The sequence below is a fragment of the Diabrotica virgifera genome, chromosome 4 (genome assembly GCF_917563875.1).
Source record: "Diabrotica virgifera virgifera chromosome 4, PGI_DIABVI_V3a".
Taxonomy (NCBI): domain Eukaryota; kingdom Metazoa; phylum Arthropoda; class Insecta; order Coleoptera; family Chrysomelidae; genus Diabrotica; species Diabrotica virgifera.
Genome location: NC_065446.1, coordinates 244,358,156 through 244,373,696, shown reverse-complemented (window position 1 = coordinate 244,373,696; position 15,541 = coordinate 244,358,156). Strand labels below are relative to the sequence as shown.

Genomic DNA, 15,541 nt, shown 5'->3' with positions numbered 1-15,541 from the left:
TATATCTACCTGAAAGAAAGATGTCAGATACATTAAAATATTTAAAATAAGTTAATTTTCCTTCGCATGCATTATAAAAAGAATATTAAAAAACCTTTTAAATTCATCTGAACTTTAGGATGTAATCAACCCTTATAAATAAAATATGGTCAACTATCTTCATATTTAGATAAAAGAAATAAATAAAAGACTTACATTCAATTTATTCTACCTTGGTCGACGGGTTTCGTATACAATTTGCTATGCATCGTCAGGTCTACGTAAAGGTAAATAAATGATGCCCCTACAACCTACAAGGAATGTTCTTCATAAATATAGTTCTTCAATAAATAGTACTGAATTTCTTAGTTTCTAATGTTTCTCCTCAAGAACATTCCTATATTTGTCGAAATGAAATAAAGCAAATTAAATTATAATTCTTCTAAGGAAGACGACAGATGCTGTATCACGTTCGATCCAGGTCTTAAATGAACCGGTTCGTAATAATTTCAAGAACCGGGCATTTCACATTGATACTCTCTGTCTAAAACTATTGGAATCTTTTGGACCAAACAGAAATATTGAGAAAGAGCAGCAGAACATAGGGAGAATGATGCACCAATGGAGTAGTAAAGTAGATGTGTTAGATATTGAGGGAATGAAATGGGCGTGGTCACGTACAATCTCTCTCTCGAAAAAATGACGAGAGACAGCGCTGAAAAATCTCTTTGAATTTACTAAAGCTAAATTTTTACAGTTGATTACTGTGATTGTGTAGAGAAACATACTGCGGTCGGCCAAGCGAAACGTAGAACAGGGGTTACTGAGAGGGTATCAAAGTTGCTTTCCTACGAAGGTAATTAAATCCATTTACTAAGGCTGAAAGTCAGTACACACATTCTAAATTGAATATAAATAAAAGTTATTATAGTCGGTCAGCTGTATGACGGGACAGAGCCGGTCGGTCGGCCTCGATGAATGTACAGGGTTATTCACTATATTTTGACCCCCTTGTAATGTAAACTGCTCTATTTACAGAATTAGAAAAAAATGTAAAATACAAAAGTTATTCGATTTTTAAATTATGATTTTTTGACATATATATCGTACTAGTGACGTCATCCATCTGGACGTGATGACGTAATCGACTATTTTTTTAAATGAGAATAGGGGTCGTGTGCTAGCTCATTTGAAAGGCTATTCAATTCTCTATACAGTACTATACACATTAAGATCATTATTTATAGTGTCCAAAAAATTTTTTTGAATTAATAATTAAACAATTTAATTTAAAAAATGGTTTTTGGACACCCTGTATAATTAATCATGTTAATGTTTATATTACTGAATAGGGAATTGAATATCCTTTCAAGTGAGCCTAGCACTCGACCCCTATTCCCATTTAAAAAAAATAGTCGATTACGTCATCACGCCCAAATGGATAACGTCACTAGTACGATATATATGTCAAAAATCATAATTTAAAAATCGAATAACTTTTGTATTTTACATTTTTTCTAATACTGTAAATAAAGCAGTTTACAAGGGGGTCAAAATATAGTGAATAACCCTGTACATTCACTGGGGCCAACCGACCAGCTCTGTCCCGTAATACAGCTGACCGACTATAATAACTTTTATTTATATTTAATTTAGAATGTGTGTACTGATTTTCATCCTTAGTAAATGGATTTAATTACCTTCGTAGGAAAGCAACTTTGATACCCTCTCAGTAACCCCTGTTCTACGTTTCGCTTGACCGACCGCAGTATGTTTCTCTACACAATCACAGTAATCAACTGTGAAAAATCTAGTTTTAGTAAATTCAAAGAGATTTTTCAGCGCTGCCTCTTGTGACTACTACCAGAGTCCTTGATCATGGGAAAACTAGTGAATAAGAAAATTTTAAGCGATAAGACAAAAAAAGGTAGGTTTATAGTTCATGCTGTAAACGAGGTTAAGTCGATAGTGTACAAATGGTACTTCGTGGCTACAGTAGATGTTGAAAATGTGTTTAATAACGTCCGCTGAGAGTAAGACTCAATAAAATGGAAACAAAAGCCATATCCAAATATCACATTGATATAGTTATGAGACTACCTGATAAGAATATCGAAATTAAACTTAAGCGACAGGGTTAACGTCAACGAAGGTGCTCCACAGCACCTCTACCACTATAGAACGTTCTGTATGACGGCGTGAAGCGTAAGCTTACCTGCGGGATCGGTAGTTATGAAGACGATTTGGTTCTTACAGTGTCGGCTAACGATAATGAAGCCACTAAAAGGAAAGTAATTGAAGCGCTGAATAGAACCAACTGGTGGATGACGTCCCACGATCTCGGAAAAGCGCCACATACGAGTGAAGTAATCATCATCAAGGGTCCTAGAGATAAAGATGGGGCTGTTTTACGCACACAGGGCTTCAAGATTCCTGTGAAAAAGGAGCGGAATTATCTAGAAATAATAGAACAAAGCTGACCAGATTAATATCAAATCAAGTGGTCCGACTAGTAAAAAAAGGGCAGTACTTTTTGGTGTAATTAACTCTATTGTACTTTACGATGCTCCGATGTGGGTATCGAAAGTTAATTACAACGAAAAGGTCTATTGATGATAGCCTTGACATACAGTATGGTACCAATGGCTGCGTTGTAAGTTATCAGTGGAACGGTTCATAGTTTAGCTTTTAATAATTACTCATTACATACCATAAGTACACTGAAAAAATTATGTTAGTATGAAGGATGTCCTCATTTAGCGAAAATTACTTCTCCAACACGTCTGGGCATTGACTCCACTACTTTAGTGCACATGTTCTTGACTTGATCATCGTGGAACTACACGTGTATAACACTTTCTTGAGTTTCATGAGAATATGCCATAATTTCTCTATGGGATTTAGGTCTGGTGAATTACCAGACCAATAAATTGAAATACATTGAAATTTCAATGTAAACAGACTAGAAAAACATGTTTGTCCCAATTGATTCGAACAGTTTAGTAGTTTTTTATATTCCTCCAGTTTTTATATTTCCTGAGTTATACTAAAAGGATTAGTGACGTTTGTTAAACAGAATTTGTTTGATTTGTTAAACAAAATCACAAATAAAAAAACTTAAAACAATTAATGAAATTTATTTCTTATTTATAATATTAAAATTTTTACATCTTTCCTTTAGATATCCTTTAAAACATTAACAAAACTTGCTACATAATTAAGTCCCTTGAATTTTGCTGAATGTGATAAAGGACAAATTAAGTAAAATAATTTCTGCTTATATCGCGTTAGATTTAAGTATCATTAAGTAGAATTCGTTAAATAAAAAATGATTAAGCATTTCTAAAAATACATGATATACAGTTCCTGTAGGCTAGTCCGGCCATTGTTATACAGGGTGTCGAAAAAGCTAGTCATAGATTATATTACGATTTCTATGGTTGAATCAGTGAACAAAGGGTAGTAACTTACATCAGTTATAGCGCTGTAAAATTCAACATGACACGAAAATTCTTATGTTCGTCGAATCGGTACTAGTTTGAGAATTGAAAGCAAAAGCAAGGCATTTGCAAGGACTTGCAGACAAAAGATCTCGACAGATTCTGGTACAGAAAGGCTGCTATATCGGTTTATATTCAATATTATACAGTGAGGACATTTGAGTTGGAATAAATTCATTATCTCGAGAAGGGACGAATTTGAAGAGAAATCCTGAGACAGGTCGATTTTTATTTTTAAATTATGACTTTTTGGCATATATATCATACTAGTGACATCATCCGTCTGGGCGTGATGACGTAATCGATGATTTTTTTAAATTGAAGTAGGGGTCGTGTGATAGCTCATTTGAAAGGTTATTTAATTCTCTATTCAGTAATATAAACGTTAACATACATATTTATACAGGGTGTCCAAAAAATTATTTTTTTTTGGATTAAATTATCTGAGACAAAAAGAAGAATGTATGTAATTCATTTTTTTCTGAAACCATTTGAGTGCTGTCAAAAAACAGAAAGAAATGTTTATTTGACAAAAAACATTGTTTTTCGCTTAAATTCAATGTTTAAACTGCCTCCCGGTGGGTGGCAGTTTGAACATTGAATTTAAGCGAAAAGCAATGTTTGTTTGTGAAATAAAAATTATTACCTGTTTTTTTGACAGCAGTAAAATGTATTTTGAATTAAATAAATTACTTAAATTTTTCGTTTTGTGTAAATTAATTTAATCAAAAAAAACATTTGCACTCCCTGTAAAAATAATTATGTTAATGTTTATATTGCTGAATAGAAAGTTAAATAACCTTTCAAATGAGTTATCACACAACCCCTACTCTCATTAAAAAAACATCTATCACGTTATCACGCCCAGATAGATGACGTCACTATTATGATATATATGCCAAAAAGTCATAAATTAAAATTAAAAATCGACCTGTCAGGGTTTCTCTCCAAATTCGCCCATTCTCGAGATAATGAATTTATTCCAACTCAAACGTCCTCACTGTATAATAAGCTGTTTAATAAGTTTTGCGGTTCGATAAAAGAGGGCGCTGTTACTAGCCTAATTCTTTTCGTGTTGGTACACTCTACATATGAACGTAACTGAAGTTTTATTTCAATCTGCCAATTCATTATTTTTTACAAGCCATTTAGTATCAACATGTCACAGTATTTTTTACAGTTTAAAAACAAAGAATTTATGAACGAATGTTGAAAGTGTATAAGGACTCTTCGCCTTCAGTTAGTACAGTAGAAAGATGGGTTATTGAATTTAAACGTGGTTGTACACTTCCCGTCATAAAAAACTGGTACATTTTTTTCCCAATGTAAACCTGTGTTCAGACTGGACACAATGGTTCGTGAACGTGAATCACTTCGTTGCCATTACAAATAATGGAATTGCAGTAAATCTAAATAAAAAAAATAAAGTTAAAAAATGTATAAAGTTTTTAGATAGGTATTATTTTTATCATCAAAAAACCGTATCTAATAAATTTAATAACCAGAGAGAGGAATAAGTTGATCTTAAAAAATCCACTTATAACTGAAAAATTAAACGATTAAACATAATAAAAAGCAATAGGCCCAGTCCTCGATGACTTATTTAATTACTTAACATCAGTCAGATTTAAAATAGCTATGATCAAAATTAAAATAGCTATGATGATTGCCAACCTCCGTAGCGGAGATGGCACCTGAAGAAGAAGTCAGATTTGACAAGTTGGTCGAAGTAAATTTTTAACGATGCCACGTCAGTTAAGTGTCATAAAACGAAAATAATTTCTAAAATAGAAGATAGTTGGTCTGTCCGACCACTGGCTCAAGAGTTCAATAATATTTTCGTTGAACTGACAACGATGCCCTAGAAATTAGAATGACACATTTGACAAGACCAACTTACACAACTTGAAAAACACGATTTTCGGTTATAAGAGCTGTCCCAAAAACAGAACACCACCAGAAATAGCAAAAAATACTGGATGTCGTATTGGAAATTCGTTGAGTGACTGAAAAAGATTTAGCAGAAGGCCCTAGGCATCTTATTCGGGAGTGTAAGCAATATTTTCAATGAAATATTGGGTTTCAGAAAGCTGCGTTCAAAGGGTGCTGCATTCGCTAACAATGAAAAAAAAAACACATCCATTCGAATGCGACTTTCTCAGCAACATGTACAGGATTTATATTAGCATTCAAAAATAAGAGCAATTCATATCGATTTCATTTTTAAAGGTCTTAAACAACATTATTGTTTATAGTAAAATAACTAGGTGACATTTATTTCACAATGTAGGCCAATCGGTTCGAGAACACCTCAGTCAGGGTATTTGATATTTCACGTAGTATTTCACGGTCACAATGGTGTCGTCAAAATCATAACAAAACAATTACGAGTTTATTTATAGATACGGAGAAAGTATTGCACAGTTCATTCTTTATTCATTCATTATTTAGACATCAAGTAGTTAGAATATAGACGTTGCCCACCAACTCGTTACTGGTATATTTAGTGTTGGCAAATAAATACATGTTTGATAAATAGTGTTGCAACTTAATCAACCCCATCATAGGGGGTAACAACCCCAACCACCATATGACGATCTACACCAGGGGGAAACCACAGGAACAGAAAAAAGATGGCAAGATTTTGGAATTGGAAGAGAAGAAAGAAAATCGTTACGATGGTATACGGAATGCGAGAGATATGGATTTGGAGAGACCAAGCCACAGGGTCGTAATGGTAGACGTCGGCAGGAACGAGGTTTGGAGACATAGGACCACGCCCAGCTTCAAGAGGACATGGTGGAAATTGACAATAGTGGACAGAAGTATAATCGTGAGTAACTTTTAAGCTATTTTTTTCTTTAAGCTATTTTAGGGTTTTCTAAAGAATAATGAGGATTTTGTACGTCAATTCATCACTATGGATGACACTTGGGTCTATTACCATGACTCTGAATCAAACAATAGGCTAAAGAGTGGTATGAACATGGTTCTTCGGCTCCAAAACGAGCTTATGTCCAGACATCGGCTGAGAACAACTTATTTATGCTTTAATCTGCTTAGAACCTTCAAAACCCTACAATAATTTATGCCTATCTTTTTCGCGACACCCTGTAAACTTTGTAGAACTAAAATATAATTTACCTAAACGTTAAATCCTAATTAACATAAAATATTATATATAAAATGAATAAATAATTTATAAAAAGTAAGAATCGTAATTTAAAAAAATTTAAATAAAATGAGAAATGTAAAGATATCACACTATATCACACATATAAACAGATTTATACACGATGAAGGTTTTGCTTTCTTCTCATTCGATCCAATAGATTCGATCTGTACTATACTTTCTTTCCTACCAAGTCCGTCCCAAGAAATCGGTACCGAAACTACGACGTCACAACTTACTATACCTAAAAGAGCTATTAATCTTAAATTACACGATCATTTATATGCGCAAATAAATTAGGATAAAAATAAATTGTTAACAATGACAAATTATTGAAAAGTTATATTAATTTATATCTCAAGAGAATAGTATATTGTACAACAAGCGAGAAAAAGACATATTTCTCACAAGCGCAGAAGTTTGTTGGCACGAGCCGAGGTATGCTTTTTCTCATGAGGATCTTTCAGTGCGTCACAGTTTTTCGATTTCTTTCTAACGCATTAAATTGCGTGTTACAGAAAAAAACGCACGTCGGTGATTACATTTCGTCGGTGACATTTATAACATTTATTCTAGTTGTCAATAGATGGCGCTATAATCGAGAAAATTATTTACGAATTATATATCTACGAATATAATCTGTACAATTTATAAGACTATAGAAATCAAAGAAAATACAATTTTATAAATGCAATAAACACAATTGATTTGTTTTTATGCCAAATTGCACATAAAATGTGACAACTGTCAGATTCAACTAAAATGTCATGTTAGAATAAATGTTATAAATGTGTATTATCACGGACTTACCTTTTTTCTATCATCTGTGACCCACTGAAAAATGCTCATGAAAAGAAGCATACGAGGTGAATTAAGCGAGAGAGAAATATGTCATTTTCTCATGTGTTTGTACACTGTATTTTTCTATGGATGCGGTTTTGTCAAGAGTTCAAACTTCAAAATTAAATAATTTAGGTGCTTTTAGGTCTATTATATGCATAAATTGAAATAAAATACATATACTGTTATATAATTTTATATATAATTTAGAGAATTCATTTTATATCCAAGACCACAAGACCGTAAAGTTTCATCGCCCTGTATATAGCCAAAATTTGTAAATAATATAATTAGTCATAAGCAGTGTTTCGTGGTAAAGAGGAAAAGTGTAGTGATAAAGATTCTACGAACGGACTTAACAATTCAAAACAATGGAACTAAATTACGATCAGTTTTTAGAAAGTTGATGTATTCGCGGTTGGAGTGAACAATAGGACGTTTCTAAATGGTTTCCTCGAAAGCAACGACGGTAAACAGATTCGTTTAGTTTTAGAATAGAGGGTTTTTTCTAGGATATAAGAAAGAACTTAATTTTAATATCTCCGGGAAATTTGACAAGACAGAAAATTTGTATACAACACTATGTGTTCTTGAGAAATGAAAGTAGGGAGGTAATGTTGAGAGAATGCTTGTGATTGGCGAGAGAGACCGATGGAGGGAGAATAGAATGGTTGAGTCTGAGTTTGATAAAGGAAAAATATTTACTGTGTAATTAAGATCTGAAGAGACCAGTCGAGTTTGGAAAGTGGTGATTTTGTGTAAAGTGGTTAATTTGGTGGCCGTGTAAGCAGATTTCTGTTAAGACGAAATCGTGATTGAGTCGAGAAGTAAAATCTCCTCGTGTCCGAATAGATTGCAGTTTTCTGTCTAGAACGAGTAGCCGGTTTGTATCATTTTTTGCACAAGATATCGACCTGAAATTGAGGAGAGATTTCAAGCGAGTGCTGTTTTGTTTGGGAAACCGTTTGGACAAGAAGAACAGTTGCAGCCTCCGAGGAGCACGTGTGGGAGAAACGAGGACAACAGAATCCATGAGAAGAAGTTAAGAAGATACATAAGGTTAGTCAGATTTTGTGAAAAGAGAGAGTTGTTTGACATTACATACCATATTTGTATTTTGCCAATTTAACAGTTTTACAGCATAATTTATTCATTCATAAATTCATAGAGGACATCTATGAATCAAGTAATCTATTTAAAAGGTGAAAATTAAATTTTGTTTTTTTTTATAATAATAAGAACAGTCCACCGAAACATTTAAATAAAATTTTGTTAAAAGAAAAGGAGATAGTAGAATTCCAGATTATGTATTTTTAGTAGATAAAATATTTTTACGAGAGAACAAAGTTTTAGCATACATTTTGAATCTTTTTATGGTATAGTATATGAATAAATATTATTTATAAAATATATATGATTGTGATCATATTTATTTTCCTTGTTTTGTCCTGGATAAAGTAGGCAACGAGAAATAATAGAAGCCACAAACTAAAGGCGATATATTAAAATCAAATAGCCCTGAGAACATTTTTTATTGGAAAGTTTTATTAAATTTTGGTTTTGTTTCCATGAGTAGCAATTAAAATAATTAATTAATTAATTGAATTGATAAGATGCTGATCTATCTCATAACTGAGAGAAAATATAGAGCATAATAATACATGAAGGTATTTAATATTCTTAAAATTTAAATACGTTATTTATTTAAAATTCTAATTAACAGTTATTTTTGAACAGTTCTGAAAGGTAATTCCTGGTAAGTTTTGCTTCAACACATTTTGTTTGATAACATTGTGTTTGTATTGTGCATGTTACCATGGAAACGGGGATCATATGTATGGAAAACCGTAGGAGAACCCGTGAGAAAAAATATTTCTTACTGCAATGGCCGACTTTTCTCACTGCGTGAGAAATTGTTCGTTTTGAATGTATGTAAGTAGTGAGAGAAGTTGCACATTGTATAGCATCCATAGAAAAAACTATTGTTTAAATTATAATCCCAATGAATCTAAGCTGATCTAGTTTTGTGTAATTTCATCTACAAAATGTCCAAATATGTAGATGACTAATACAGCAAGATTTTACCTTGGCTAATCTTTTCGAGAATAACATAACAATTACTGAATTTTGAATTGAAATGAATTAAAGAATAAATATTTATTTATAATCAAGTTTCATCTCTATCATATGTTTATTTTCTTGTGCTCTTGGGAAAATTTCCTGTGCTACTTTTTCTTCGACGATTCGGCAATGCTGTACAACCGTATCGGCAAAACTTCAAACAGACGATGACGTAAAACGGATTTAGTAGGAAAAATCCTATATATTCACATTATCAGTAAAACTATAAAAGATTCTAGTCGTCTAATTTAAAACTTGAAATGATATCCTAAAATATTGTATTGTCACAAGATTTGAGTATATTTAAGAATACTGATTCGAACGAAATTTTCAAGGAAGACGAACGAAAGTACAAGATTAAGAGCAGGGAATAGGTCAACTTTGTTTTAGCCGAGTCGATTTTAAAACAAATTGGTTGGATATGCTGCTAAAAACGGCTATTGATGAGTAATTAAATGCTAAAACTATAGAATTCATGTTCTGTCTGAACGTAATAAGTGTACAACATTCTTATAGAAAACTAAAATTGATACACTTGAAATACTGAACGATTGGGTTGGCTTAAAAAAATGCTGGGCTTGTCATTTGTCATCCGTCAATTTGAACGAGTTGAAAATGACAAATGACAGCGTCGTAAAAAGTATTACATAGCTGTGTTTGAGTTGACTTGGCGCAAACAAAAATGACCTAAACCCTAATTGAAACGTAGACGCATCTACGTTAGTAAAATGGGAAAAAATTCGAAAAATGAAATGACAGATAAGTTTACAAAATCACTTATTACAACCTATTGCTAAATAAATACTACTATCATAAAATGAATATTACAAGGTTGACAGATTGATACATTTTCAATGATTTTTATTAAGAGTATATTGCGATTGAAATAATTTCTATGTACAGTGAGGACGTTTGAGTTAGAATAAATTCATTTTCTCGAGAATGGGCGACTCTGAAGATAAATCCCGGAACAAGTCGATTTTTATTTTTAAATTATAATTTTTTGACATATAATGTATCATACTAGTGACGTCATCCATCTGAGCATGATGACGTAATCGATATTTTTTTAATGAGAATAAGGATCGTGTGATAGCTCATTCGAATGGTTATTCAATTCTCTGTTCAGTAATATAAACGTTAACATAATTACCTATTTATACAGGGAGCCCAAAAAAAATTTCTTTTAATTAAATTAATTGAGATAAAAAGAAGAATGTATGTAATTAATTTAATGCAAAATATATTATACTGCTGTCAGAAAATAGAAAGAAATGTTGTTCTGAAGCTATTTCCTTGTGGCATATTTATGATTAATTATTTATATGGGAAATAAGCCACAATTAAAATGAAAAAAATAATTTTATTAACGTTTCGACGCCCAAATCGGGTGCCGTTGTCAAAATACAAAATATTACTAAAATAAATTATTAAAAATATAATTTTTATGACGGATATTCTTGAGTTGGGGTTGATTTCATGTAATCGAATGAACTATCTTTCAGTAAGTCGTCCCAGGAACGCAACTCATAAATATTAGCAATATCATTTTAAAGTCTTCTACTTTAAAATGTATAATATATGTCTGAATTGCCAATATAAATGAGTGAGATTAAATAAATTATTAGAAGAATTTTTTTTGCTTAGCAACAACACTTTTGTTTATTTGAGTAATATTTTGTATTTTGACAACGGCACCCGATTTGGGCGTCGAAACGTTAATAAAATTATTTTTTTCATTTTAATTGTGGCTTATTTCCCATATAAATAATTAATCATAGAAAGAAATGTTAAACTGAAAAATAAACATTGCTTTTCGTTTAAATTTAATGTTCAAACTCAAAAACAAATATTTACTTATCAAATAAACATTTTTTCATATTTTCGGACAACAGTAAAATGTATTTCGAATTAAATAAATTATATACATTCTTTTTGTCTCAATTAATTTAATTCAAAAATATTTTTTGCGCATCCTGTACAAATAACTATGTTAATGTTTATATTAGTCAATAGAGCATTGAATGACCGTTTCAATGAGCTATCACACGACCCCTATTCTCATTTAAAAAATCATCGATTACGTCATCACGTCCAGATGGATGTCGTCACTAGTATGATATATATATGCCAAAAAATTATAATTTAAAAATAAAACTCGACCTGTTTCGGGATTTATCTCCAGAGTCGCCCATTCTCGAGAAAATAAATTTATTCCAACTCAAACGTCCTCACTGTATACCGCTATTAAGGTTAAATAATTATATTACTCATTTCATATAAATCAGAGTTTAGTTATTGACACCATACCTAAATTTTGTGTTTGATACATTAAATTGTTTAATAATTAAAATAATAATGGTCTTAATATTAAGTTGTCAAGCCTACTGTCGTTTTAGTTGAAAAGGTACAAATTAGAAGAAAAAACGCCATGATTTGTTCCGAAACAAATTTCTTCCATCAAGACAATTAGCCGCTCACAATTCGGCTGTCGTTGAGGCAAAAATAACACAAATTGGGATGCGAATTGATCGACCATCCAATGTATATACCAGGATTTTACCCCGTGTGACTAATTCCTTTCCCCAAACAAAAAAGAATGGTTCAGAAGATGACGATTTGCTAGCAATGATGCGGCCATAGCCGAGGTGTGTCTTTCCATAGCACCCCATGTCCAAATTAGGAAGCTAAATCATCGAAGAAAAACTTCTTCCAACGTGAAAGGTTAAGATTCACAGATTTTAGTAATTTGGACAAGTTAATGGTCAAATATGATGTAGGTACCAATTTTTTCTGTTAAATTTAATTTAATAATTTTAATTTAAATAAATTAAAGAATATTTTATTTCTGGGATATGTGGTGATGCGGCTGAGATGTTGTTCTTTGCACATTATAACATCATCCACATTTTTTTTTTAAATTAGGTCCCCTTTCTGTCGACAAAATCTAAAACCATGAAATTAAGCTGATTATTTCATTCATTGAGATTGTGGCCAATAGAAACCTACAAGAATAAAAATTACAGACGTAATTTTTTTTCGATTATTTTATTCATAGCGATTCTGACCAATAGAAACCTACAAGAATAAAAATTACAGCGGGATTTTTTTTTTCATAATTTCTCGTCAAGTATTATGTCAGATGCCGTTCGTTGCTACGCGAAAAGGAATATTCAGTGACATTAATGACAATTAATGTTTTACAACTTGTCACAGAGAACATCAAGAAACAGGTTTAGCAAATATTCAGGCGAAGATATCAATAAAATATTAGTTAAAATGATTAAACTAAAAAACAGTTTCATTCATGAAATAATCTTACCGAATTACACTCCAACTATTAAAAATTGGCGACTTGTTTTGCCCTCGTGACACTTTGACATCATTTCCCTCCCCTTCGGGTCGTGAAATTAAGATTTTCAAAGTGTCACTCGGGATAAAAATCGATAATTTTAGAGCTCTCGTATAATTACTACTGATTGTTTCATTCATATGAGATTCTGACCAATAGACTACAGAAATAAAAATTACAGCGATTATTTCATTCATAGGACATTCTGAGCAATATAACGCTAGAGAAATAAAAATTAAAGTGATCATTTTTGATAATATCCCGTCGTCAGATGCCCTTACTAAGAAACGGGTTTAGAAAATATTCAGGTGAAGATATCAATAAAATATTAGTTAAAATGATTTAAAAAGACAGCTTTAGTCATAAAATAATCTCAGCGAATTACCCTCGATCTCTAAAATTATTATCGACTTGTTCCCTCGTGCCACTTTGACATAATTTCACTCCCCTTCGGGTCGTGAAATTAAAACTATCACAAAGTATCACTCGTGAAACAAATCGATAATTTTAGAGCTGTTTTACAATTACTACTGATTATTTCATTCATAGGAGATTCTGATCAATAGAAAGCTACAGAAATAAAAATTCTGACAATTTTTGATAATTTCCCGTCGTCAAGTATATTACATCAGATGCCCTTCGTTGCTATGAAAAAATACATTCAGTGACATTAATGACAATTAATGTTTTAAAAATTATAAAAGTGATGACTTTCAACCGTCAAATATTTATAACAACTGTGTGTTTAATTGTACAAAATTGTACTTACATAAATAAATTACAATAAAATTTTGGTTTTGAACAGTTTTATTCATGAAATAATCCCAACAAATTGCACTCGATCTCTAAAATTAATATAGAATTTTAGAGCTCTTGTGCAATTACTACTGATAATTTCCCGTCGTCAAGTATATTCCGTCAGATGCCCTTCGTTGCTACGCAAAAATGAACATTCAGTGACATTAATGACAATTAATGTATACAACTTGTCAAAGAGAACACCATGAGCAGGTTTAGCAAATAATCAGGCAAAAATACCAATAAAATATTAGTTAAAATTGTTTAAAAATACAGTTTTATTCATGAAATAATCTTACCGAATTACACTCGAGCTCTTAAAAATTCCCGATTTGTTTTGCCCTCGTGACACTTTGACATAATTTTCAGTCACTTAAATTAACACTATCAAAGTGTCACTTGGGATACAAATCGATAATTTTAGAGCTCTTGCGTGAATACTACTGATTATCCATCTAAAATGGAAATAAAGACAGCAATAATAATATGATAAATGACAGTGAATGATACCTAGAATTTTGCGGTATTATACCTGCCTGGATGATTTACAACCTCGTGGACGAGGGACATAATGAGACAACAAGAGAATCAACTATTTCAATCATTGTTGGTAGACTACCAATGTCAATGAAGAAACACTGCGAATTTTTAACACAGTTTGAAATTATCATATTCAAGTTGTAGACCTACCAACTTTTTCCCCGAAAAGGATAGACCTCACGATCTGTCATGTCATTTGTCAATTGTTTTGTGTCATAACTTAATAGCGCTTTTGACAACTATATATGTCTGTTTTTGTTTTACATATACAACAGTTTTATTGGTAGTGTTATTAAAAACTTATTTGCATTCTTCTTCTATCAATATTAATGTAACTAATAATTCAATGTAAAGTGTAGTCTATAAAACTCTGTTTAGTAATTTTATACTTACAAATGTCTAATGTTACGTAAAAATCATTAAAAATATATCAACCACGTCAAAAATATAAACGAATAAAAACCACGTTGATAACGTAAGATCCTATACCTTCGTATTAATAAGCGAACAGAAAAAATGTTTAGTCCTGCTGGAGAGTCGTCAGAAATATATGACCTCTTCGTCGGTGGGCGGTTGCTGATCGTTCCTGACCTTGAATTTGTCCGGCAATTTCGGATAGGTGTGCGTGCGAGTCGCTTTGGCGCCCCCGGGGCTTTGGCATTGGCTGGAGGGAGCCGAGTTAGGTGGAGACGCCTGCATCATCGCCGGACTTGAGCCTGTTCTACTGTGCACGTGAGGCGTAGTTGTGGGAGTCTACAATTATACAAAATAATTAAAAAATGGATTTTTATTCAAGTCCACACAATTCTCTCCAAGAATACGCTTACAAAAATAGAAATTGTGTTCCATCTCGTGAGTATCGAAATTTTTACGGCGTTATGCTTTTTTCGTAACATTTAAGCAAACAACGACTTATTAATTTCAAAATTATGAAAAAACTACGCATTTTAGATAGAAACGTTCAATAAACGACATTCTTTAAAATCAAATTTTTTAAATTAAAATATTCCGGTAGGTGTGTGTGTGTGTTGACGGAAACAATTATATAAAATAATATTAATTAAAACGCAAACAATTGTCAATAATATACTTATTTATTTTTGGTAAAAAAGGTGTTTTGCTTATACATCTCGTAAGAGGGTTTGTTATTGTTTCGGCCCAGCAAGCGACAGATGCCTGCTGGGGTGTAGTAACCGACTGAGTGGCTGAAAGAAACACCCGTGTTGAGCTGCCCCCCCC

At 32.1% G+C, this 15,541-nt stretch overlaps 1 protein-coding gene across 7 annotated transcripts in view; it reads right to left on the bottom strand.

The window, feature by feature from the left end:
- Positions 1-3,100: 3,100 nt before the first annotated feature.
- The window catches only part of LOC114347563 (rho guanine nucleotide exchange factor 18), a 345,544-nt gene continuing 333,103 nt past the window's right edge, over positions 3,101-15,541 (bottom strand). For all 7 annotated transcript variants that reach the window (XM_050649938.1, XM_050649940.1, XM_050649936.1 and 4 more), the window contains one exon: positions 3,101-15,055. In XM_050649938.1, coding sequence (XP_050505895.1) covers positions 14,843-15,055 — 213 coding nt within the window. In that variant the 3' untranslated portion in view covers positions 3,101-14,842. The remainder of the gene's footprint in view (positions 15,056-15,541) is intronic.